Consider the following 26356-nt stretch of genomic DNA (forward strand, 5'->3'; position numbering starts at 1 on the left):
TTTGGCAGAAGAAGCAGGTTTTCATACATCTTTATTTCTGGCCATTTTGTTTTTCACTTTTGGAGTGAGTGGAGTGTTTCCTCGTTCCTCCTCCCATCTTCTCCCCTGTTCCTTTTAGACCAGGAGTTGATTCGGGCACTTCCTTTGCATTTGAGCAATTTCCTTTCCTTTCTTGCTTGCCTTCCGCTGCCCTGTGGTGGCAGAGGGAGCTGCACATCCTGTCCTGCCAACCCTCTGTGGCCGGCCCCCCCGGCCTGGGCAGGCCACCATGCCCCCAGATGCTGCTGGAGTGGCCAACGGAGCAGCCGCACCTGCCCAACACACGGCCTGCACCGGCACACTCCCTGTCAGCTTGCTCAGCAGAGGGCTTCCCCTGCCACAAGCGTGGCCAAGACGTGGGCGAGGGCAGAGCTGCCCTGGCGCTTTTCCTGTGACTTTTGGGGGTCTCTGGGGCCACAGACACCCTGACCCACGTGCTCTGGGAGAGACACCCCAGCAGGCCCACCTTTCCATGTAGAATCAGAGGGAAAAGGTGGGAGACTCCACCATGTTATCCCAGCTGTTCTCCAGACCTCAAAGCTAAGAAGGGAGGAAGGTGGCTGGAGCAGAGCAGCCTTTTCTTCTGAAGGCGGCGGGTGACGGGAGGTGGGAAGGAGGGCAGAAAGGGCATCCTTGGTTGGGTCTGCTGGGTGCATCTTTTTCTCTACATTCACGGTCTGACGCGGCCCTCCCCGGTCCGGTGACTTCTGGCTCAGGCCTGGGAAGGGGTGGAAAGCTAAGGGTCGGGGCCGCCTAGCGCTTGAAGCCAGAGGCACAGGACAGCCGCCCAGACACCCAGGACGTGGCAGTCAGAGCGGGGGAGACTTTCCCAGGTAGCAACAGGCTACCTGCATGGAGGATTCTCCCCGTAGCAGCCTTTGGAGGCAGCGGGGCTGAAAGAGGGACCGGCCCCAAGTCCCCCGTTGTCAGAGGCTTGTCCCAGAAACCCTGAATTGTTTCTGGTTCTTCTCCTCTGTCATGAATTGTACAGGAGGGAGGGAAGGAAATGATTGCTGCTGGGAACAACCGACACGGCCGAGATGGGACTCGGTTGTTTCGGCTATTGCTCTAACTGAAAACTGGCACCAGCCTCAGGAATGCAGCCGGGAATGTAGTTGTAACTGAAAGCAGCTGTCAGTCTCCAATTTTAAACAGAAGGCGGGAAATGGGATAAGCTAAAGTGGGGGGATCCAGGGAATTTGATTCACGTGAATCTTCGAATGGACAGGGACCGGATATTAATAAATCCTTTCCTGAGACCTGAATGGCTTGCAGTGAGATTTCTTGCTACTGAGATACCTGACCCCATGATCCTCACACCTGTGGAGTCTTGGAGGTGGACCTCCCCAGTCCCGGGAGAGGAAGGGGGAAGAGAGGCCCCGCTTCTCTCCAGCTCTGCATCAGGATGGTGGGGGGTGGACCTTTGCTGTCGCCCCATTCGAAATGCAGGCGTGCTCAGGGTTTCCCGCAAGTCCTTACGCACCTCCCCTCCCCGCCTTTTGTAGACGCCAACCCTGAAGAAGCCGCCCTCCGAAAGTCTGAAGGCCGCCGAGGGGCCGAGGGAAGCCCGCAGACCCCAAGTGCATTGCAGCGGCTGGGCCTAGGCTGTCCCCTTTCCGGAGAGCAGCGGGTCCTGCCGCTGTAACTAGGAGAAATGGTGCAAAAATGATGGGTTCCCTAAATCCACAGGCACCTCGTGGTACAGCCGGCCTCTTCTGGAATGAGTCGTGCCTCAATCGTTAGAGAAGCACCAAGGACACAGTGTAAATTGTGTATAAATGCTCTGCAGTCCTGCCACCAGTGTCAGCTGATGTCTTTGGGAAGGAGGGGTGGGCTTTGGCTGGGTCAAGGCTCATCGTCAGGGCCTGCGCTTATTGGGGGGGTGGCTGGGGGGGACACGAATTCATAATGAGCGAGTGGGATTTTCAGGGTGTTTTATGGGTACTTTGGGGGTGGGGGCAGCATCATATTTTGAGCTGGGTGCAGGTGCCAGCCATTTCCATGTGGTTTTCTGGATCACAGTACGGACATTGTTCGCCAGTGTCTTTTCCCAGGATGTTTTTTTGACTTCCAGGTCTAGCCAACACCCACCTACTAAGTTTGGCCCTGCTTGGCCATTCGCGAGAAGCCAAGGCATGCTAGACCCTCACTGGGCTCGGGGTGGGGGTCGGGGTCTTTGTTTTTAAAGTGGGATTAAAATCAAAGCAACTGGAAGCTGAAATCTGGGAACAGCAGGAACTCCAGGATGGCTGAGCCAGTTCAGATGACGATTCCCAAGCAAACCCTGTTCCAAGCCCAGCGGACACGAGGCTGATCGCAGAAGGGGATCCGGCCAGGATGGTGCCCACCTGCCAAGGAGAGGGCATTGCAGGTTGGTGGGCAGCCTGGACAGGTGGGTCAGGGAGGCTTAGCCTGCTGCAGCCCAGCATCCCCGAGAAGGCCTGTCCGTCATTCCAACCCCCTCCTCCTCTCACAAGCTGTTAGCCCCCTGCACCTGTGTTTCCCTCTGAAACCGCGTGAGATTGGAGAGGAGGTGACCACCCAGGCCTTGGCACCTCCTTGCTGCTGCTGCTGCTGCCGCCGCCACGCTTTCTAGCCCAAGGTAAACCCAGTCCTTGCAAAAATACCAGCCAGCAGGTTCTCCGGCGTCTCTGTCCTCACTGTGGCTGGCTGGCTGGCCAACCATTGGAGGCAGAGAAGCGGGTAGGAAACATCCAAGGGGACATCTGTGACCTTGCCAGGGGGATGGATCTTTCCGGAGGCTTCGCCCAGAGTGCGGCACCCTTCCCAGAAAGTGGGCTTTTGGCTGGCAGCACTGCTCCGCGTCTTCCACGGAAGGACACTGGACGAGTAAAACAGCATCCCTTTTGGGTGGCCAAATTCATCTGAGCCCAGACAGGTCATGCCCTTGGAAGGGGAAGCTTCCCAACGCCCATGAGAAACGCCATGGCGCGGGCCTTTGGGACCAAATCTTTTTAGGAACTCAGGCCATCGCAGTTCCCACAAATACACCCCTTCATCGGCCTTTGTAAGGGTTTGGTACAGGTGAAAGTAGGCCTGTTGATGCAACTCGGTGGGAATTAAACTTCCCGTTTCCACAGCATTCACCTTAAGAAATCTCAGTATTGTTTCCATCGCTTTCTCCCCCCCCCCCTTCGGCCGGCTAGATTCTTTTCCCTTTAAGAACGTTTTCTCACAGCTGAAAAAGGATGTCAAGGTTAGAGGCTAAAACAGCTGCTCTTGGCCCACGTTTACTGGGGCTTTCAATCCAGTGTGCGGTGAGCAGCTAACAAAGGTAAGAGAAATGTTATCTTTTAAATGCATCTTATTTTTCAAGTTTCAGTCTTTGTAAACAAATATGCTTAGGATAAACAGCGAAAACATTAACAAACACTGAAATAGGAAATGGCCCAGGGGGAGAAGTCAACATGGATTTATTTTGAACCAGGGTCAGATTTTCCTATTAACCCTTTTTCTTACCAAGGGGGTATTTTTTCACTGCTATCAACTTGTTTTATATGAGCTCCAAACTATCAGGCTGAGTTTTAGCTTTTTGAGAAACGATAAGCATCTTTTATCCTGTACTTTTGGTAGTTGTATAGTAAACAACTATCTTACTGTCTGCTTGAACAGGTTCATAGGTATTGCACGCACACCGTTTCCATAAATTTGCTGCGGTGTCCTTGATAAAGGCTTTTATCCGGAACAGGACAGGCTTCCCTATACTGTAATAAAGCATTTTCACTGGTGTTTGGGATATTTTCCTTTCCCCATTTTTTTTTTCCTTGGGCCTGCTTTGCCTTGATGTTTTCAAGAGGACAGCGTTTCTGGTCTCAGGCATGCAAACAGGGGTCCTGATACATCTCAGGGTTGAACTATGAAGTCCTCGGTGCTCTCTGAGCCTTGTTGTTGCCTTGCAGACGATTCATTGCCAGACTGGGCAACAGTGCGAAGAGGAGAGGGCCTTGCTCTCTGTCTCTATACTGTCCAGCTTATGTTGGTGGGGGGGGTGTTCCTTGACTGGGCAGCTGTTTGCTGCTTGGTTGATTGCCTGAGTTGATAGTTCCTTGATTAGGGTGTATCGTGCTGTTTGATGGTTCATGTGGTGTTAATCCTGGTGTTGATCTTTGCATATCTGGGTGTTGCTTGCTGGCCAGGAGGTGTCCTGGTCTTTTGGTTTTTCTATTTATTGTCTCTTCTGAATGGTGTGTAAATGTGGTTTACCTCTGTGTGTTTATTGATGGCTGCTTTGTCTGAGTGCCAGGCTTCCAGGAATTCTCTGGCGTTTTTGGATTTAGCTCGGTCTAGGATGCTCACAGTTCCCCAGCTGAAAGTGTGGTTGAGTCTGTCCATGTGTGATGAGATTAGGGAGTTCTCATCGTGTCTTCTGGCTGCTCGTTGGTGTTTGTGGATGCGCTCTGCTGGTCTTCTGCCTGCCTGTCCTACGCGGTGGCTGCTACAGTCCTTGCACTGTATGTTGTAAATAACTCCTGTTTTTTCTTCTTGGGATACTGGGTCTCTGGGGTTACTTAAGATGTTTTGAAGAGTTTTGGTTGGTTTATATGCTACAGGGCTGCCATGCGGTTGCAACAGTAGTTCCTGAGATGTTTCTGATGCATGGCGGTGTTACCCTTTTCCTAGCTTCTGTTGGTTGGGTTGTAGTGGGTTGGGTGGTGAGGCACTTTTTGATAAAGTTGGGGGGGTATCCATTTTGCTGGAAGATGCCGTACAGATGATCTTTTCCCTCTTTCTGGTGTTCTGGGTGGCTGCCGGGCGTTTGTGCTCTGAATAATGTTCTTACACAGCTCCTCTTGTAGGAGGTTGGGTTGTTGCTTTGGTAATGGAGCACTTGGTTGGTGGGGGTAGCTTTCCTGTTAAACTCTTTCAGCCTTTCCCAAGTGGGCTGGACGAAGCCCCCGTCGTTCCCAGTCTGTTTAGAGAAAGTCAGGATTGGGGTTACGTTACTGAACTGTACTTATTCTGTGAGTGTCTGCATTTGTTTAGCTTTGGGGTTGAATGAACTCCTGTTCTAGATTCACACAATCACTGGGGCTAAGAACTAGCCAAACAAGCTGGGTTTGCAGACACAAAGCAAGCTGCAAAGAGCCTAAGGAAAGTTAACTCTAATCTGGCATGTTTATTCCAAAACTTGGGGGCCACTCTGAAAAAGGCCCAGTCTTTTTTTTTGTGGCAGAGGGACTCCTGGCAAACCTGTGCGATACATTTCTCTGGCTCAGCCAGATAATAGATGTGGTTTCAAGTATTTGTCTTTTCTCTCCTTGAACCCCTCAAAAAGTATGTGAGATTGCACAAAAACAATTAAAAAAAAAACCAAGCACCCAATGAAAACCAGTGATTACTATTGCTTCTACCATTTCACACCCAACATATCAGCAAAAAGGGTTGGGGGCTTTTTTTCCATAAGACCAATTAAATCACCAGTAGAGTGTCACTGGGTGGGTAAGTTGTTAACAGCTTCAGAAGGTCCAATCTGCCGGGGCTGCCTTGCTTCGCCAGGTGCCAACATCAGATTGCCCGGCACTCAGAAATGTTGGGGCGCCGGTATCCATCATCAGCATCTTTTCTTGGTCGTTCCCGAGCTGCGTGCATCCCTGCACTTTGTTTCTGCAGCACTGGGGGGTTATCTGAGGACAGTGCGCATCCTCTCAGGCTCCTGGCGTTTTGCAGCAGCCCTGCCACGTGTGCTTGCAGGGACTGCTTGGGTCTTCCTGCCAGCAGCCTGTTCTTGTCCTCCTAGGATAATTGCACCCTCCCAAAATAGCTGTGTGCTTGCTCTCGTTGGGCAGAAATCTGGCCTTCCCAAAGACCATCTGGGCAGCCGTAAGTTTGGCCGCATGGGCTGGAGTTCAGGGAGGTGTTTTTGCTCTGCTAACTTCCTGGCAATTACGCTCTTCTTGCCTAGGACCCCCCCACCTACACACACTTTCATGGGGGCTAGCAGTTATACGCGGCTCTTTCTCCCCGACCCCACTTCTTCTTCGCCTCTTCTCAAAACGGGTGGAGGCAGTTTGGGGACTCTCCCTTCCAGTCTGGGCCAGACCAGGGAGAAGATGACTTGGGGGCAGCCGATGACTCGTTTTCTAAAATGCCACATGAAGCCGTTTCTGTGGAGCTGTCCAGATAGCTGCGGGCTCAAATGAGGGCTCTTCGAAGCACGTACCCAGCCAGGAATCTGAGATTCTCTGCCCTAAATTATGCATGTTCTTCGAAAGCTCAGAGACAGCATTTCCATCTGGCTTTGGATCTGCGTGGGCGCAAATCTAAGCTTGATGTGATTGCTGGGGAATCAAGCTTTTGTGTCTATGTGGGAAGGCCTGTTATTCAAATCCAAATGGAATGATCGCATTATTTTCTCCCTGGGAAGCCCACGAATGTCAGAATGAACACGTCTCTGCCATTCTTGTGTTGTGTGTAAAGGCAGGGATCAGCTTTGCCTTGAGTGAAACCTTGCTTTATCAGCAACTGGTTTAATTTCACATTCCAGCCCCTGGCTGCTTGTTTCAGCCCATAGATCCCCTTCTGAAGCTTACACACTAAATGCCTTTTCTCTGGATCAGTGAATCCTTCAGGTTGTTGCATGTACAACTCCTCCTGATTTTCCCATGCAAGAATGCTATTTTAATGTCTACATGTTCCACTTGCATGTTTCTGCTTGCTGCTAGACTTAAAAGAAGTTGGATTGTTGTGTGGGTCACAACAGGTGCAAAAGTTTGGTCATAGTCTTCCCCATACTTTTGTGAATAGCCCTTGGCTACCAGTCGAGCTTTGTACCTTTGGACTTCTCCCTTCTCATTCTGCTTGGCCTTAAAGACCCACTTGCAACCAATTGCCTTTTTTGCCAACAGTTAAGTTTGTGAGTGTCCAAGTGTTATTGTGTTGCAGAGCCTCAAACTCTTCTTGAGCTGCTTTCTTCCACTTACTTGCTACAGCTGGTGGAAGCTGCACTTCCTTCCATGATGCAGGCTCTTTCAGCAATGCCACTCCTGCGACGTAGGGCAGCACTTGGCTGGAACTCCCTTGTTGGGTCGCAGTGAGCGCCTCAGGTCCGGAACAGGACTCAGGTCTGGATGACCCTGCATCTCTGCCCCTTCTGCTCCTCCAGGTTCCTCATCCTCTGACTCAGATGGAGTCTCCGTCTTGACGTCCTTTCCCTGGGCTTGCCTGCTCACTGCATCTGGGAACGCTGGGTAAGGTCCTTTGAACAAGTCTTCATCACCTCCCGCTTCTGCAGTGCTATTGGTTAGAGGACTTTTATTTGGCTCTTGTTTCATCAAAATGCACCACTCTGCAAGTGTGAATTGACCCAGTCTTAGGATCTAAGACTCTGCATCCCTTGCTTCCCGGTGGATACCCCAGTAAGATTCCTTCCTTTGCTTTGGAATCTAACCTGGTTCTTTTCTCTTTTGGAATGTGGATGTGGGCCTTGCATCCCAACACCCTCAAGGGCTTCACGCTTGGTTGCCTACCATGCCACAGTTCAAATGGTGTTTTATTTGTTGCTTTTGTTGGTAGTCTATTTTGTAGGTTAGTGGCTGCCTTTTCTCTTCCTCTGCCTTTTCTAAACCCAGCTTGTACATCTGGCAATTCTCGCTCCATGAACTGCTGAAGTCTACCTTGCAGGATCTTGAGCATTACCTTCCTGGCATGTGAAATGAGTGCCACTGTTCGATAGTTTGAACATTCTTTAGTGTTCCCCTTTTTTGGTATGGGGATATAAGTTGATTTTTTCCAACCTGATGGCCATTCTTGTGTTTTCCAAATTTGCTGGCATATAGCATGCATTACCTTGACCGCATCATTTTGCAAGATTTTGAACAGTTCAGCTGGGATGCCGTCGTCTCCTGCTGCCTTGTTATTAGCAATGCTTCTTAAGGCCCACTCAACCTCACTCTTCAGGATGTCTGGCTCTAGCTCACTGACCACTCCGTCAAAGCTGTCCCCGATATTGTTATCCTTCCTATACAGGTCTTCCGTGTATTCTTGCCACCTTTTCTTGATCTCTTCTTCTTCTGTTAGATCCTTGCCATCTTTGTTTTTGATCATGCCCATTTTTGCCTGGAATTTACCTCCGATGTTTCTAATTTTCTGGAAGAGGTCTTTTTGGATTGTATCCAAGCGCTGCTTTAGCCACTTTACTGTTAATTACGAAGGCTACTCCATTTCTTCTGTGGTCCTCTTGTCCACAGTAGTAGATCTGGTGGTCATTTGATGTGAAGTGGCCCATTCCAGTCCATTTCATTTCACTGACGCCCAAAATGTCTATCTTTAATCTTGACATCTCACCAATAGCCACATCCAATTTGCCCTGGCTCATAGATCTTACATTCCAGGTTCCAATGGTGTGTTGATCCTTAGAACATCGAATTCGCTGTTCACCACCAGCACCGTCGGCCGCTAGCCATCCTTTCGGCTTTGAGCTAGCTGCGTCATCACGTCTGGGGCTAGTTGAGCTCATCCTCTGTTCCTCCCCAGTAGCATTTTGACCATCTTCCGACCTGGGGGTCTCATCTTCCGATGGTATACCGACATATCTCTGGTTGTGCTGATCCATTTAGTTTTCACGGCAAGAATACTGGGGTGGGTTGCCATGACCTTCCCCAGGGATCGCATGTAGTCTGACCTCTCTGTCATGACCTTCCCGTCTTGGGTGGCCCTTCAAGGTTTAGCTCATGGCGTCATTGAGGTGCTCAAGCTCCAGCACCACGACAAGGTAACAATATCTCCATCTGGCTGCAGGTTCATGTTGGATAACTCTCTCACCAAATTGACAACTAGGGGAATCTCTAAGGAATTCATAATTAGTCCTTGGGGTTTAAAATCATTGGCTACCCAGTTTGCATAGTTTTATGAATCTAAACTAGGAGAATCTTCCTTTAAAATATTATACAGATTCAGAATCTTTGCCTGCCTCTCCACCCAAATTTTCCAGGGATAAAACTCTCCTGGTTTGTGTTTAAAAATGACCAGATTGTGAGGCAGAAGTTCACTGGCCATTTTGTCTAAGCGAAAGATTTAAAAATTACTTCAAAAAGAAAGAATGCTTCACTTTATGCTTAAGGCTTTTTCTTTTTGTGTTAAGATAACCTGCTCAGCAGCTAGACTGAGTATTCTCTCAAAAAAGACAATGCTCATGCAAAAACAGAACAAGCCCAAAAAAGAAAATTTCTCTTTCTAAGCTGCCCGGAGTCACTCACTGAGATGGGTGGCTACAGAAACCAATCAATCAAATAAATAACCCGATGAAGCCCATTAGTGGGAAAATGCCGTTCCTTGTTTCTCCTGTTCTTTCCCCGTAGTGGTGGTCGGTTCGCCCTGTAGCTGCTCAACAGCTTCCGCAACGGCAGGGGGAGTTGCATCCCGCGATGAGCCCAACGCACCTGCCAGGGAGGCATGCTGGATTTGCCGGGACTTCCAACGGCCTCCAAGGCTGGCCCGAGGGGACGGGCCGCTCGGGCGGGGGCTCTGCCGAGGCGCCCCTCCCGCGGCGCTGCGTTTCCAGGGTCCCCGCTCCAAAGGCGGCAGGGGCGCTGGACTCCAGCCCCCGTGGGGAAGGATGGTGGGGGCTGCAGTTCCCCGCGATCGGTCCCGGCCCAGACCAGACCGGGCGCGGGAGGTCCGCGCGTCTTTCCCGGGGCTGCGCTGCCGGCAAGCGGGGGTGGGGGGCTGGGCCGGACTACGACTCCCGGCAGCCCCCGGCTGGGCGGGATGATGGGAGCCGCGGCTGGGCGCCAGGTGGGCGTCCGCTCGCCTTTCCGCGGCCGGCGGGGCGGGGCGGGCAGAGGGAGGCGCGCCGGCTGCTGCTCTGCCCCCGCCGCCGCCGCCGCCGCCGCCGCCGCCGCGATGGCCACGGAGGAGCTGGCCGGCAAGCTGAGCCGCCGCCTGCGCGTGGAGGGGGGCGAGGCGGGGGCGGAGGCGGGGGCGGCGGAGGGGCCACTCTCCCCGGGCGGCGCCCGCCGCGTCTTCAGCCCCTACAGCGAGTTCCGCGAGTTCTCCCGGCGGCAGATCAAGGACATGGAGCGCCTCTTCCGCCAGTGAGTGCCGGCGGGGCCCGCGGCTCGGCGGCCGCCCGCCCGCCCGTCCTCCCTCGTGGGCGCTTTCCCCGGGGAGCGCTCGGAAGGCGCCCGGATGCTCGGAGGCGGCGAGCGGGGGCGCGGGGGGCGAGAGCGCGGGGGCCCCGGCCCTGCTGCCTCTGCGGCGGGCGGAGACGCTTTGCGGCCCGGGAACCCGAGGTTGGGGCTCCCCCCTCCACCGGCTCTCGCGGCGCCGGGGCCGGTCGGGGCCGTTTTGCCCAAGGAACGGGCGGAGGCCAGCAGGAAAGGGGCGAGCTGGGCCGCAGACTCCCGTAAGGGGAAAGGCGCCCTCTGGGCACGTGCAGAGGTCCCCGGTGCGCGGGATGATGCGGCTTGCCTGGCCGGGGTTGAGGGAAACGCGCCGGCCAAGCGGCCGGCCGGCCTCGCGCGCAAGCCGCGGTTTACCGGCCCCCGTGGCTGCGGTGTGGATGCCTTGCTCCGGATCCCGGGTGCGGGCGATGGGACTTGGAGTCCGAAGCAGTGGAAAAGCACGTTACGCCTCGGCCAGGGGTCTGTGCGAGCCAGATTCCCCCTGGAGTTTCCGTTCATTTGGGCAGCCTCAGAGGAGACGCTCCGCACGGCGGGAAATCCCTTTTTCCCAGCAGATGTAAGCGGGGCATCCTCTTTTCGATTGGGGTGCGCAAACCGGGGCGGGGGGGGGGTTGTATTTTAGCCTGCAATCTGTTTGGCAGCTTGTGTTTTTGTCCCCCCCGCCCCCTTCAGTTGCTCTGCAGCTACAAAATTCATTAGCCTCTGCTTGTGTTTATTGCACAGATAAATTAGGACCAGTTGCAGAGAGAACCTGCCAGGGCTGAAATCGATCCCTATTTGTGGAAATTTGATTCCAGGCTCAAGACTTGGGTTATTCTGTGTGTGTGTGGGTGGGCAGACTGATTTGCAAAGAAATTTACGCCAGTGGCTCTGACGCTTAAGTGGAGCCTCCCCGTTTAGGTGTTTCGGGGTAGTCTTCCTGGAGCAATCAGGAATGGTTCTTTCTGCGTTAATCTCTTTTAAGAGTGAGATGGCCTTCCTTGGCCTTATGCGAAAAGGGCTGAACTTGAACAGTTTGTGCTCCATGTCTGGCCAAATCTGTAGTTGCTGGGCTGGGGTGGGGGGCTGGGGGCTTGAAAATAGGCTGGCGTGCCTCTCAGTTGCTAGCAAAGCCAGTGCGGGTTGCAAATGCAACATTACAGTGATTAAGCCTTACATCAGCTCGTTTAGTATAAAAAGGAGGAGTAATTAGGTGTCTGGAGTGGGTGATGGGGTTTTTGACTTGTCCCGCAAATGAAATTTTGGGAGGAAGGCCTCACTCACCCCAGCCTCCCTCCCTCCCCGGACAGTGGGGGAGCATCAGCCTCTGGCTCACCAGGAAAATGGGCCAACGGTGCATTTCCCTCCCTGCCCCACCATCCACCACAGCAGTTTCAAAAGCCTTGACGTGTAATTTCAAAAAAACCCAAGCATTGGTGAAAACCGAAGACTTTCCCGAAACAAAATGAATACGTGAAACCAGGCTGTACTGTAACATTAGCAGCAGGCAAAGAGAATTGATCTTCGCTGGGTCCATCAAGGAGGAGAAAGTGGGCTCAGTGCTCCTGCACACCATGCTGCTGCTTCTTTTTTTTAATAATGATTTTATTAGAGTTTACAAACACAAAGATAGAAGTCTAACACGAACTAAGAAAATATAAAGAGTAGAAAAAGAAAAAGGGAAATGCAGAGAGATGGGAAAAAGGAAAGAAAAAGAGGATATATAAAAGATGACCCCCCCACCCCCTCCTTCCAGGCAGGTATAAACAGTTTCGGTGACTTAGCACCTTCTCTAGTAGGAAAAAAAGGGAAAAAAATTATCTCTTCTTCCCGTATCCCATCCCTTCTCAATAATTAAAGTATGAAAAATCTTCATACAGTCCTGATTAGCAAGAGTCTGTTAAGAACTTCCAGAAATAACCTGTATTTTGTAAAAGAAACCTCTCCTCCTGCAGACCGGGCTTCTGATGAAATTGCGGGCCCCTTTTGCTAGCTGTTGCTAACGTAGCGGGCTGGTTTTCTAGCTGAAATGCACATATTTAGGTGTCCCTCAGCTTTTTCCAGATCTAGAAAGCTGGGGTGTGGGGGGGGGGCTTCAGCCTTTCTCCTACAGGTTTCCAGGTCTCTGCCCCAAGGAGGCAGCAACCTGGACTTGCGAACTGCAGCTTCCCAAGTTTTGGGCTGGATTTATTCTTTCCACTTCGTTGTGGTTTGCTGGACAAGGCCCCGCTCTCTGGGCTCGCCCCACAGCCTGGGGCTGCACCCCAGATTGGGGTGGGGGGTGAAGAGCCACCCTGGGGGAGCAGGGCCTTCTTCCGATGAGGGTGTGTGTCTCCCTTGCACCTTCGCTTCCGTTTCCAAGTGCCGCTGCTCTGGAGAAAGCTCTTCCAACGTCTGAGCCAAAGCTTCAGGTTTTGCCCTACACCACAGGGCTGTGAGGGAGCCGGTTCATCCTCTCTTCCCCCTATTTGGAGGTTATTGGGGGGCGGGACCCACACCCAGCCTGGAGAGGTACGTGCAGCCAAGTTGAAACAATTTTTAAAAAGCAGAGACAATCTCCAACGCATCCAATATTACTAGATACTCCCGAGAAACCAGGAGGATGTGAGTTCTAGTCCCGCCTTAGGCACAAAAGCTCACTGGGTGACCTTGGGCCAGTCGCGCGCTCTCAGCCTCACTCACCTCATAGGGTGGTTGTTGTGGGGAAACTAGGAGGAGGAAGGAGCGTTAGGTATATTTGCCACCTTAAGTTATTTATAAAAATAATATAGAAATGAATGAATGAATGAATGAATGAGTGAGTGAAATCTTCGTGCAAAGCTACTGGGTGTTTGCAAGCTGAGGGAGCCTCTTGTGATGCCTCTGTGTGAATTGCTGAGCTGAGTGTGCCTCCTGATGCGAAGGCGGCTCACCCAGAGTTGGGGCCTGTGGCAGGAACCTGGGTGGGGGGCTCTGCCTCTGAAACCACCTCACTCGGTTGCCTCTTCTGCCCACCCCGAAAGAGGGCATTTCATCCGGCTGCCACGCTCTCGCCCTGGTGAATAAAGCCTGGCTGATGGGTTCAGCTGAGCAGCCTCGCCCTATTCCAGCTTAATGCAGCAGCAGCAGCTGAAATCACCAGCATGGGGAGGCACCCATCGTCCCTGTGCCTCTTGTGGATAGACACAGACCTCATCCTGGTGGTCTCCCGTCCAAAGACTAAACAGGTGCTGTCGAGATTGGCGGGTTATGATTGTTGGACTTGATTAGCGGTTCATGTTATTGGTGACAATTATTCCTAGATATCAGCTCAGTCAGCTGTTCCTCTTGGTTCTTCTTTACCCCACAGCTACTGGGCAGCTTTGGAGCCTCTGCTGCTTGTGCCAGGGGGCATGGAGAAGAATGGGCAGCTTGCCACAGGCCTCCTGGGCAATTCCTGTGCTTTCTGAGTTCTGGGTTTGAGGGAGGCATATGTAAGAGAATGCCTGATTTGATAGTTTTCTAGTGGCAGTGAGTTCCATAAGTTAATACTCTGTTTTCTTGCAATTAGTGGGAAAGCAGGGTGCTGCAGGAAGGGTAGGACCACTCAGTCCCTGCTTGCCAGCCTGGGAGAGGCTCTCTGGGGGGTGCATGCATGAGCATCAAGGCAGGATTCTGCACCGCCCAGCCGAAATTGCTGTGCCACCCAGGCAGGCCAGCTGGGCGCGGTGGTGGTTGGCACATCCAGAAGCAGGAAGTTTGCACAGGAGCTGGGCCGCCAAGCCCTCACCCATCGCAGTTCAGGCTTTGTGTCGGAAATGACTCAGTCCCACAACGTATTGCGGAAGGACGCCCACAAGCAGAGCTGTGGCTGGCCAGCTTTCGTGGCTTCCTGGCTGCTGAAGGGGGGGGGCTCCACTCCTAACCCCCTCCCAGATCACCCGGGGACTCCAAAGCCCCTCTTGGTTCCTTATAAGCAGCTTCCTGGTGGACCCCACGACCCTCGTCCTTGGACCGTGATTCTACCCACGCGGCCACATTGCCTCCTGAGAAAAGGAGGTCCCTGCAGTGCCATGAGATTTTAGAGAAGGCAAACCAGGAAATTGCCCCATGGAGAGCTGTTAGGTCCTATTAGCCTTTGGGTATTACTCCCCTACTTGCCTGCAGTGGCTGGGGCCCCAATCCTGCCCCCAAGTACCATTTTGTGGTTGGGAAGGTCCAGCTCCAGCTGAAATCAGCAGCTCCGAGGGAGGAAAGCCTCGGCTTTTTGCTTAATTCTGAAAAGCTTAGCAGCGTTGGGCCAAGAAGCCTGCCATCCTGTGGGAAAAACGGAGTCTTTCTCCCTTCAGAGGGTTTTTATTAAAATGCCACGTTCCTTCTGGGCAGTGCCAAAGATGTGATCTTCCCTGCCCTCCCACACAGTTCTTACAATCAAAAGTGGGAATTGCGTTGAATTACGAACGAGGGTTGAGGATGTTGAGTCGGCTCACCCGCTTCTTCCCAGGCCTGAAAGCATCGCAGCCAGCCCGGGGGTGGTGGGTGGCACGCAAGGTTTGGGGGAGCCCCATGAGCAGGGGGGGGGGTTGTCATTGTGTCCAGTTCCACCTGCAAAACGTCAGTCCCTTTGCAGACCCTGTTGTATTGGCAAGGCCTGGAGGCTTTGCACAACATCAGGAGTGATTCAAGACCACCTGCCTCGTTTTGCAGGAAAAGGAGCAACTAAACGGAAGGGGTTTGCAAGAGCTGGAGGTGGCACATCACACTTCGACAGGCCCCAGCGCAGACGTGCTTGCGAAGCAGAGGGGCAGCACAAGCGAGCATTGCTAAGCGTGCGGCTGTGACTGTTTTCCTCTGTCACTTGTCACTTTGACCGCGTGAAACAGCTTTTTTTGTAGACTTTTTGATAAGGGCTGTGGAGGGTCACGCCCTTGTAGTTCTAATAATGCTCGTCTGATTCTGTGTGAGAATGCTAGCTCAAAGCATTTTGCTTTTTCTGCCTTCCTTTCTTGATCTCCCCTTCTCTCTCAGCGTGTGGCTGTTCCCAGCCAGTCCTTTCGGCTGGCAGAGAAATCCAAACAGGAGAATTGCTTGTGGCTTCGGAAATCTAATTTATTCTGGTGGAAGCAATGCTGTGCAGGAAAAGGGCCCTTCCTGCAGTGTTGGGTGAAGGAGATTCTGTTTTGGAAATACTTCCCTGGAGAAGAAAATCTCAGCGAGGGCACAGGTTGAGCGGAGGGGGCAAAGGAGCACCTAGGAATGTCTGCCGTCTGTGTGCCAGCCTCTCTCCAGTCGGCTGCTGCCTCCCTGGTTTCCGTCTGTGTGGCGGCCAGGGATGTTTTTGAGAGATGTAAACAGGAAAAAGCCACAAGGGCCAGCAGTAATTTCTCTGTCCTCTCTACCAGGAAAGGCAGCGCCAAAATGACAGGTGAAAGAAACGCATCCAGAAATAAGGTAGAGAAAAACCACAAATATTCAGGTTTGCAAGAGACAAAAAGCAGAGAAGTTAGAAGCTAACAGGGTGGAGAGTTTTGGTGATCTGAGATCAAATAAGAGACCTCCCATGTCGGAGATGAACATCCAGCTTGGGCTTTCAATAGAAGCAGGTGATTCGTCAGGACAGGGTCAGCAACTGGCGGCCTTGGGGTAAAGCGCGGCCCTTGGTCTAGGTTGCGCGATCCTCAGCAGAGAATCAGTTCAGAGCTCTTGCAGGAGGGATCTGGGTCTCCCCAGGTGATCGGTTGGGTGAGGAAGATGCTTGGGACGTCCCCGATTTAGGGCAAAGAGGTACAAAGGATTTACAGCTTGCTAACCAAACGTTTGGTTCGGATCATCATTTCCAGGTACGACGCGGGCAAAGACGGCTTCATCGACCTCATGGAGCTGAAGCTGATGATGGAAAAACTCGGGGCTCCCCAGACGCACCTCGGCTTGAAAAACATGATCAAAGAAGTGGATGAGGATGTCGACAGCAAGCTCAGTTTTCGGGAGGTGAGACGCCACCGCTTAAAACGATCACCGGAGCAGAATCTGGCAGAAGGTTCAGCCAAGTTGAGCATCTGTCAAATTCTGTTTCCCACTTAAAGGGGAATGAAAGCTGCAAAAATGGGGTGTCAGCAGGTGTGAAGCTTCAGCTGCACCCCAAAGCCTGCCTGGGCCTCCCTCCCTCCCTCCTCCCTTCTGATTAAGAGTTTGGGGGGGCTCAAAATGTGCACGTTCTGCCTGGGGTCTGCCAGGAGATGGACAGGCCGTGCAATCCTGGATTTTTTTGCCCTCACTTTTCCGAACTGTTTTGGCCTCTCTGCAAAGTCCCGGGAGGCCTGGGGACCATCCCTGGCAGCAGCTTCGGGGGTCTTGGACTGTGGACACTCATGGCAGACTTCCATGTCTCCCCTCGACCCCCAAATCTTTTTCCCTCTGCAGTTCCTTCTCATTTTCCGCAAAGCGGCCGCTGGGGAGCTGGAGGAAGACGGCGGCCTGCACGCCTTAGCCTGCCTCTCAGAGATCGATGTCTCCACGGAGGGGGTGACAGGAGCCAAAAGCTTTTTTGAGGCCAAAGTAAGGGCAGGGGGAGAAACGGGCCCTTGATTCTCCTGCTCAAGAGGAGAGTATCTCTGTGGATCCCTCGCACTCCTTCAGGGAAAGCAGCCCGCTGTACAAGAACTTTCTGATTCAAAATATTCCCAGCCCTGGTCGGGGCAAGCTGGAAACAGCTCTTTCCAGCTCGGAGAGCTGGGGTGGGGGGTTTGGGGCAGGAGAGCAAGGAAAAGTCTGCGGGCCTTCCCCATATCGAGGAAGCCCCCAAGTGCCAGCAAAGGGACTTTAAAAATAAGGGTGCAGGTTCGCTTGCATCACTGAGCCTAGAAGGGCTGTGAGTACAGGCAGTCCTCGTTTAGCGACTACCTCGTACAGCGACCATTTGCAGTTACAACGGTGACGAAAAAGTAACTTTGCGACCAATCCTCGTATTTGCAACCTTTGCAGGCCTATAAAGCAAAGCGAAGCTGAAGTAAGATCGTAAACACAGTCGCGGTTTCAGTTAGCGACCACTTCACTTAACAACTGAGCTGCCAGTCCCAATTGTGGTTGCTCAGTGAGGACTACCTGTGTTGCCCCTCCTGAGCTCTGGAGGGGAAGGGAGGGCCGTGACACGCGCAACTATCTGCTGCCAAGTTCCAGTCGTCCTTCCTCCCCTCTGCCAATCTCTTCTCTGGCAGAGATTCTGGTCTTTCAAGGCCCCGAGCAAGCCAACAGGGATCCCTGGCGGCCTTTGCTGGGCTCTCCCATTGTCTTGTGCCTTTGTGCAAATTTCTCTGCGCCAAAAAACACAACAGCAGAATTGCAGACATTTCATATACGTTGTTACTTGGTTACGATTCAGCGAGATTTCTGCCACTTTTTTTTTTTTTAATTGGGGGAGAGAGACCCACACACATACATTCAGGTAGCTTAATGTGTGTACAGTTCTCTCAACTGGATTAAACCCTTTTCCAGACTAAAATTTGATTTGGAAAAATACTGGTCAGCACCTTTGCTCCTATAAGCAAGGGCAGGCTTCAGAGCATGGACAGAATCTCTGCAGTTCAGAGGGTTTCTTGACCTTAGCAACTGTAAGATGGGTGGACTCCAACTCCCAGAATTCCCCAGCCAGCAGAGTCCACCCGTCTTAAGGTGGCTAAGGTGGAGAAACCCTAGGCCAGAGGCTTTTTTAAAAAAAAACGAGTTAGGCTGTGCTGCAGGACTCAGGCCGACCCACCCAACCCTGGCTCACCCATTGAGCTTTCCAACCCTGAGCTTGCTTGTTGAGCTTTTCCAGCATCGGGCGCCAAGGGCTGCTCAGCTTCCCACGGCTGCAGGCAGCTTCTTACCCGCCTTCTCCCCACAGGTACAAGCGATGAATGTCACAAGCCGCTTTGAAGAGGAGATCAAGGCGGAACAGGAGGAGAAGCGGCGCCAGGCGGAGGAGCTGAAGCAGAGGAAAGTCGCTTTCAAGGAGCTGCAGTCGGCCTTCAGGCAGTGACGGCCACCGGACCAAGCAGAGCCAGCGGCAGCCGCTTTGCGCTTTGAGCAGCCGCTTCGTCTCCCCACGCTGCAAATCCCCCTGCCCGGCGTTTGCAGGCCAGGTGGCGCTAGAAGCGCAAGGGCTGGAGGGATCCTGGTCAGTTGGCAACCCCACATGGTTTGTGGACAAACCACTGTGGAAAGACGGGCCTTCGAGCCCCCAGACCCATCCGGGGGGTGCCGCTTTCCCTCAGCCTGTAAAGATGTGCACCCCCTGCCAAGCCAGCCGTTCCGTGTTTCTTCCGTGTGTTTTTGTCTTCTGTCCGTTGGTCTTGTGACTCGGCGTCTCCCGGTCCCAGGCTTGCGGACTTGCCGTGCGGGTCGTTTCGTTCCCCAGCTGGGGTCGTGGTGCATGGATGTGGCTTGCCCTTAGAGGCGGGGCGGGGTCCGTCCCCCCCACCTCGCTGCTTGTGCAGAAGCGCCATTTTTGTGTGTGCAGCCTCCGCTGAATAAATCGCGCCCGGATCCTGCTTTCTCCAAAGGGGGCCCCCGCCTGGGTGTTGCAGCCTGGCCATGGGGCTGCCGCTCCGTGGGATGTGGCCCTGGTGCGGGCAGGGCGGGGGTCTTCTCTGAGGATGCCCTTCAAGGCGCCCTCTCCCATCTTCACTCTCCCCTCCTCAAATGTGGTTGATTCTGGAGTTGAGACCCAGCTGAAGTTTTCCTCCGGAGTCCCAGCTGTTCCCCCGCGGGGGATGAGGGGAGCCGGAGTCTGTCTGGCGCATCTGCAGGACAAGGCCGATTGATGGTGTGTGTTTGTGTGTGTACGTGTGTGTGTTTACATCCAGGCAATAATCCCCAAGTTCTGGAGTTGTGTTGTTGTATGGAAGCATTCTGGTGGCAGGAATGAAAGCAGAGAGGGTCCAAAATGAGCATTTCCCAACAGATTTGGGGCAGATGCGCCCAACCGTAGAACCACGTCTGTTTGAACTTGCTTTGTGGAGTAAATTCTCCAAATGTGGAGCATCACGCTGTGCCCTGGTTCACGCGTGTCCTGTTCCCACAGCACACGGGAAAGCCGTCCCTCTCCTACACTGTCCGTCAGTGGGGGCTGGACTGTGTTAAAATCATCCTGTTGGGAAGGGCACCTAGAGGTCATCTAATTCAACCCCAAGCCAGAGCAGACAGGAAAACACGCTGGCGCGGTCAGGGTCCCCTCGGCACGGACTGATCCGGGGTGGGGCCATACCTCCCTCCGTTTCAGGTCATTTTGCATTGTCCCGCTCCCTTAATGGGGCTGTCCCGTGGGGTCACTTGTGCACAAGGGGGCCTTTTTTGTAGATGGGCCCCCTTGACACCAGTTGGGGCGTGGCAAGCTGTGTGAGCTCTGCCAGTTACGGCTTAGGCAACAACCCAGCAAAACTTGGCTTAGCACAATGCGTGAGCCCAGACATGGTGGGAGGCGTGGACTAGTCCAGTGGTGGCTTGTTCAACAAGCCATGATTAGAGCAGATCCGGCTGAGTGCTTTGCAGAGCCCCTTGTCTGTCTGGGAGGATCTCTGGAGGCTTATCCCCCGAGGTTTCCCTGGAAGCTTTCGGACCGCTTGCTCTGCTTTCCTGCCAAGCTTGTGTTTTGGGGCTGAAAAAGCTCCGAGTGCCCCTGGAAGTCCCCCTTTTTCTTGGGGCCGTGGGAGGGGTTCAGGGACGGGAAAGGCCTTGCGCTAAATCTCTCCTTCGATTCCTGGTCGCTTGTTCCAGTCCGTCCAACGGGTGGGTTTAACATCGGGGTTGGGGGGGGTTCACTTTTGGTTTCAAAAGCTGCTCTGTTTCAGTGGTATGATTTTATTTTTTTTACCCAAATATTATTAAAACAAAACTATATTTCATAAGCTCATTGTGATATCCAGATTCTCTCCCTGTCTTTCTTGGCGGGCTGGGGTGGGGGCTGGGGAGAAATCCAACTGGGTCAGAAGTGGGAAGTGCGGTTGAACCTTTGCGCCTTTCCTGTGGCTGGGCTCACTGACTTGAGCAACCTCTCCGATCTGCTGGAGAGGCCGGACGATGGAGCCGGCCAGATGGTCAGGTTAACCTCCCACAGGATGGATTCCGTTCCTTGAAATTCAGGCTGGTCCTGTTCACACAAAACAGGAGTCAAGGCCAAAATAGAGTGCGTAATGTGGGTTTCAGCATCGTAGAGAGATTGTGTGAATCAGACCACCCACTAAACCGTATTATTTTGTTTGATCCTGCCACACCAGGAGCCCAGAGACATCGTCTTCCATCGTCTGGGGGGTGGGGGGTAGGGTTGGCCACCTGCCCCTTTCCGCCATCCAGTCCGTGAGATTCTGGCCAGGTTCATACATTGGATTAAACTATAATGCGGATGGTTTGATTTTACCAGACGATTGTGGTTTATTCTACAAGCCATGCTTAAGCAAGCCAGGCCCCTCCCTCATCCACTTTTGCAAATGCCGTCTTGCTTTCCAGTGGGAAAGGGGACAGCTGAGGAAGGACGCGGCCCTATGGAAGTTTCCACCGGCCGTGCCAGGCTGGATGTTCGGACGACACAGCTGCTCCTTCTCCCACCGCTGGGGGCCCTCTGGGCCCTGGGGCAGGAGAGCTGCCTGCCCTTATCTTGCCCAGAACAGCTCCAGCTGGACCTGGCAGGATCAGGAGCTGCCTGGGGGGCTCCCAAGGAGCTGGCATCGCTGGCAGCCTGTCCCCCAGCATGGGGGCTGTGGCCGATGCCTGTGGCGGGCCTGGGGGGCCTCTGGTGGCCCAAGATGATTTGGGAGGCTGCCCGGCTTCCCCCAGGTACTCTGTGCATGCCCCCCACCCCCCGTGCAAAGTCAGCGTGGTCTGCTCCCCAGGCCTGTCGAACGTTCGGCTCCCTGGAGCAGCCGGGGGGATACAGGACCGGCCCTTCCTTGCCCCACTCTTGTGGTCACTCCCCACACACTGTGGGTCTCCCCTGTTCTGGAGGGCTGTGGGGTCCTGATCCCGGAGAGCAGATTCTGCAGCTGGACCGCAACCCTCTGCCACAGGGCCGCGAGGCAGCTTTTTCGGAGGGCCTCTATCAGCCGAGCGATAACTTGGCAAGGTCAAAGGTGCTTGATTATCTCGCCCGGGTTGGTGTGCCGAAGTTGGCCTATAAATGCCAGACGATGCCTCCTACACTCCTACATCAGGGGCTGCTCATCATGTTCAAGCTGCTCTGCGCCGTCTTGCTCGTGGCTCACGGTAAGGCTCTGGGTGCGGGAGCGGTGCCCCCCCTGCGCCTCTGGAAACAGCCGGTCCCTTCGTCCGCCTGTTTCTGCAGCGGCTGCATGCGGGTCGCAGTCAGTTTCTCTGGCAGTTTTAGTGCAGAGCTCCGCCTGGTCACTCCGTTTATGCTCTGGGGATTTCCACCCTGGAAAGGGGACTTCTCTCCTTGTCGTTTGGCTGCTCAGAAATGCCTCAAACTCTTCTGTCGGGGACGGGGGCAGATTTCGGAAGGAAAAGGCCATCAAGAGGACATTTGTCACAGGAGGTCTCTGCTCTGTGAGGGGGCAACTGACCCAGGAGGGGATGACATTCATAACTCCATAGTTGCAGCCAGACTTGTGTTCAAGTCTCTGCAAAGCCGCCTGGAGTTTTTGATGCTTATTCTACCAATTATCGAGAGTAAATCAATAAAAGAGGCTGTGGGTTTCTCTTGTCCCTTTCTTCCTATGCTCACCAACTCTGTTCTTTTACCAGCCCATGGCTGTGGCAGCCCCGTCTACGTGCCAAACATTTCGCGTGTCGTTGGGGGTGAAGATGCCAGGCCCCACAGCTGGCCTTGGCAGGTAAGGCGCTGGGATTCCTCGCTCGCTGCCAACCTGGAAGGGCAAAGCGATGGCTGGCTAAAGTCTGTTGGCCTGTGTAGCTCTGTGCCAGTGGAAGTGGGAGGGAGGGTCTCTGTGATGCACAATGTTAAGGTGAAGGCGTTTGTGCGCAGCAGGAGGGCCTCCACTCAGAAAGGGGGCTTCATCAGCTGTTTGAGCAAAGTACATGGAGTTGTATCTAGAGCGTGCTGGCTGGGGATTTTGGGAGTTGAAGTCCACACATCTTCAAGGTGTCAAGGTTGAGGAACCCTGGTTTAGAGCATTACTGCAGAAGGAGGCACAGTACATAACTGAGGTTGGAGGGAAATGAAATGTTGGAGGTGCTGAGACAATTGGGGACCACTCTGTCTCCTGCAACTAGCCTGTTCTGGGGTCACTTCCAGGTCTCCCTCCAGTATGACAAGAAAGGGGTTTGGGCCCACACTTGCGGCGGGACCCTCATTGACGCCAGCTGGGTCTTGACGGCGGCCCACTGCATCAGGTAACCCCTGCGTCAGAGGGCAGGTTTCTGGCCCCGTCATGGCCTGTGGCGCTGAAAGGGAGTGAGGGTTTCGGAGAAGGACTTTTTTTCTTGCTTTATTAAAGCTCCAGGCGAACTTACCGGGTCCTGCTCGGGAAACAGAACCTGAAGGAGGAGGAGGCCTGCCAGGTGGCTGTTGCAGTGGAAAAGGCAATTGTGCATGAGAAGTGGAATTCCCTGCTCATTATGTGAGTCTATCCGAGGGCTGGGTGGGGAGTGGGTGGCCTGGGCCATCACGGGGTGGGCTTTATTCTCTCCTTCCTGCACGCCCACTCAGACACTGTCCCTCCCGGTCCTCTTCCAGCAACGACATTGCCCTGCTGAAGCTTGCGCAGCCGGTTCAGTTCAGTGAGGCTGTCCAGAGCTCCTGCCTCCCGGAACCCGACTCGCTGCTGCCCCAAGACTTCCCCTGTTACATCACCGGATGGGGACGTCTCTGGAGTAAGTCAAGCTATCCCCCCCACCGAGGCAGGGGGAGTGGCCCTTGGGGAGGCCCCCAAAGGCTGCAGTGCCGGGGCCGAAACGCCCCCCTTCACTCTCTCCCTCGTTTCCAGCCAACGGCCCCATCGCGGACACGCTCCAGCAGGCCCTGCTGCCCGTGGTGGACCACGCGACCTGCACCCAGAAAGACTGGTGGGGCTCCATGGTGAAGTCCAGCATGCTCTGCGCAGGGGGAGACGGCGTGGTTTCGGGGTGCAACGTAGGTGTCCTCCTCCTGGCCGACCCGGGATGGAGATGTCTCCCACCCCGGTCCTCCTGGGGCACTTAAGATCCCCTTGCCCCGGGCTGAGCCGTGGTCAGTGAAATTGTGGCTCTTGGTCAGCCAGCCTTCACGGCTGGTCCCGTCCTTCCTCTGACGCCCTGCCTGTGCTTCTCTGCCCCCAGGGTGATTCCGGTGGGCCCCTGAACTGCCGCGGTGACAACACGTGGCAGGTGCACGGCATTGTCAGCTTCGGTTCCGCCCTGGGCTGCAATACCGCCAAGAAGCCCACCGTCTTTACCCGTGTCTCTGCTTACATCCCCTGGATCACCGAGGTGAGTGGGCGGCGGGGACCCCTTCCCACGGCTGAGGTTCCCAGAGGGCCCCAACCAGGCCAGAGGTCTCCAAATCCCCATCGGGCTTCCAGGGAGGGCCCTGGGACTCGGAGGTTCCATATCCGGAGCAGCAGGCTTATGGCATGCGGCCAAGCCCTTCCTGCCTTTTAGCAGGAATGTCACATCATTGTGATGAAGTGCCCTCCCTGCAGCTGGCTTGGTCCCTCACCTGCCTTGAAGAGCCTGCCTTGGGGCGGGGGCTGGGGCATGTGCAGAGCGAATCTCGTCCGCCAGGCGTTGGCTCCTCCGCCTTCCCCTACCCAAGGGGTCATTTGGCGAACGCTGCCATGACGTTGCTCGTCCGAGGAGGTGGCTGAAGTATATTTCCGCAAAGGGGGAAATTGTAGCTGGTTAATCTTCGAAATACGTCACCCGGGAAAGGATCCCGAATCCACAGCTATGATCGGAACTTGTGCAGGAAAAATAAGCACTCCCTATTTTAAGAATATGCTGATTGGTTGTCTGTTTTTCAGTCAAGACGACAAATTCTGTTTACTTGTCTTTTCCCCTCCGATAGAAAATGCAGCAGAACTGAGGACCTGGCTGTGCCAAATTGCGAACTGATACGAAAAAAGCACAATAAACGTTTTCTCACCCCAAAGGGCCTTGTGTTTATGTTTCCTGCCCCAAAATCCTCCACCATTTACCTCTGGGTTTCTGGGTCAGTCTGTGTGCCTTGTGCACTGTAGTTAAAGTTCACTAAGATCGTAAATTACTATTCAGTAAATCTGAAGAGTCTGGCAAGGCTACAAAGGTGTAGTTCACAGGTAGTCTGTACCTTGCCTGTGAACCACCACAACTAAAGCTGCACAATTACCCATCGAAAAGATTAGGAAGTGGCCACCATCAAGCAAATGGATGATGTAGCATACAAGGAACAGGACATGGGAAGGGAGGAGGAAAAAGACAAGCTCAAACCACCTCTCTTAAAGATACAACTATATTTTCACACCCAGTTGGGACAGTCACGTGACGGGATTATCTGTGGCCTAAAATGACAATTCAGGAATGGCAAAGAAAGGCTGAGCTCATCCAGGGTGATGTGTTACCTCACTAGTTTCCTTGTTTTAAACTTTCTCCTGAGCTGAATGAGTCCAGATTTGTCCATGTTTTCTGGTAAGATATGACCACAGTGAAACATGTGTGTCTCATGTAAACAAACACATTAGGAACAGTTAATTATGTTAACTAAATCAATCTGGGCTAGAAACGGGTGGTTCATCGGTCCAAGAAGACTGAGTTGGATTTTTCAGGAGCGACGTGGATGAAAGAAGGTTGCATGAATTCACTCCTCTGTGGAGGATAACCACAGGCCATCGTCCTTGGCCCCGCACCGTTCAACGTAGCCATTAAGCACTTGGTGTTGCAGTTAGAATGTGGGGTTATCAGCTTGGCAGATGAGACAAAGATGGGGATGCCAAGCCCTTTGAGGGAGGATCTTGACAGGCTGGAACAATGGACAGAAACTAGAAAGGGATGAAGGCGAAGTCCCGCGTTGGGATGCAAAGAAGCCACTGGTCTCTAAGGGGGCAACCCCGCCGGACAGCAGCAGTCTCAAAAGGGATCTGAGAGTCTTGAGCCAACTGGTTGCTGCTGCGGCAGAAAGGGCAAATGCAGTCTTAGGCTGCATCACCAGAAGCAGAGTGGCAGGACCGAGAGGAGCCAAATCTAAAGTCTTGCGTCCAGTTTTGGCCCCGCACGTGGACACCTGGATGTTAAGGGGCCTGGCAGAAAAACCTCAGGAGGAACAATTGGAGGCAGTGGCCTGGACAGGCAAGGACGGTGGGGAGACAGAGCGTCTAGAGGGCTGCCATGGAGAAGATGGGTGGAATTGCTCAGCGTTGTCCCAGGACAAGTATGTGGGGCCAGGGAGGTTGTGCCTGGGGTTGGCACCTGGTAGGATTTCCTAACGGGCAAGGGAAAGAGGCTGCCTCTGGAGGTGCTGGGCAAGGGGGCTGGAGATGTCCAAGCAGAGGCCGGAGAGCTGATGGGGATGCTGCGGAGGCAGATTTCTTTGCCACCAAGGGGCTCAATTGGAAGACCTGCAGGGTCTCCAGTCCCGACAATGAGGCCTTGGCTACTTGGCCATCGGGTGGGGGACGCAGAATTGGATTTGCACTTTTGGAAAGGGGAAGGGACGGTGCTGGATTGCCCCTGCGCTTCCTTAACGGCAAGGGTGCTGGGGGGTCATCCTGGTCCCGCCCTTCCTGCCTCCCCCCACACCACCTTTTGCACGGACAATTAAGGCAGACTCACCGGGTGGAGAATTTCCCGTGCCCCGGAAAATGAGCAAGCATGCCCCCCAATCCCTCCGCATCCAGGGGGTCCAACGGGAAGGGGTGTGACACGGTCCAGGCAGCATGACATCATCACACAGATGATGCACGTTATGGAAGTCGCAATGATGTAATGGGGTCCATGACATCACTCGCCCTCCCGAAGAAGGTGATGGAACAGATGGAAACGGAGCTGATGGGAGGAGGCAGAGCCAGAGGAGCAGGGGGCGGAGCCAGGGTGCCAGAGACTGGGCTGCCTGGACCACTGAGCAGTGATGGAGCCACTGGGGATGCTGGAGCCGGCGACGGAGCCAGGACACTGGAGCCAGAGAGGGGATGCCGGAGCCGGGGATGCCGGAGCCGGGATGATGGAGCCGGGGAAGCTGGAGCCGGCGGCGGAGCTGGGATGGTAGAGCCGGGGATGCCGGAGCCGGCGATGGAGCCAGGCAGCAGATATGGGGTTAATGGGCTCCCAGTGCCGGAGCT

The 26356-nt window shown here is 54.0% G+C and overlaps 3 protein-coding genes across 3 annotated transcripts in view; 2 read left to right on the forward strand and 1 right to left on the reverse strand.

The window, feature by feature from the left end:
* The window catches only part of LOC134507016 (ATP-dependent RNA helicase DDX19B), a 445506-nt gene that overhangs the window by 327026 nt on the left and 92124 nt on the right, over positions 1-26356 (reverse strand). The window lies entirely within an intron of this gene.
* Positions 9891-20002, forward strand: EFHD2 (EF-hand domain family member D2). Its single transcript, XM_063317468.1, has 4 exons — positions 9891-10091; positions 15959-16106; positions 16539-16673; positions 18001-20002. Exons 1-4 carry the CDS (start codon positions 9901-9903, stop codon positions 18133-18135), a joined length of 609 nt encoding a protein of 202 aa, XP_063173538.1. The 5' UTR covers positions 9891-9900; the 3' UTR covers positions 18136-20002.
* Positions 21746-24189, forward strand: LOC134506968 (chymotrypsin-C-like). Its single transcript, XM_063317360.1, is given in 7 exon segments — positions 21746-21940; positions 22363-22460; positions 22565-22708; positions 22804-22940; positions 23054-23199; positions 23385-23534; positions 24112-24189. Coding segments are annotated over 7 exon segments (882 nt in total). The 5' UTR covers positions 21746-21751; the 3' UTR covers positions 24130-24189.

This window comes from Candoia aspera, chromosome 18 (assembly GCF_035149785.1).
Source record: "Candoia aspera isolate rCanAsp1 chromosome 18, rCanAsp1.hap2, whole genome shotgun sequence".
Classification (NCBI taxonomy): domain Eukaryota; kingdom Metazoa; phylum Chordata; class Lepidosauria; order Squamata; family Boidae; genus Candoia; species Candoia aspera.

Coding starts and splice junctions, on each gene's coding strand:
- EFHD2 (XM_063317468.1), top strand. CDS start 9,901: ATGGCCACGGAGGAGCTGGCCGGCAAGCTGAGCCGCCGCCTGCGCGTG. Junction 16,107..16,538: donor GCAAGCTCAGTTTTCGGGAG/GTGAGACGCCAC, acceptor TTCCCTCTGCAG/TTCCTTCTCATTTTCCGCAA. Junction 16,674..18,000: donor AAAGCTTTTTTGAGGCCAAA/GTAAGGGCAGGG, acceptor TTCTCCCCACAG/GTACAAGCGATGAATGTCAC.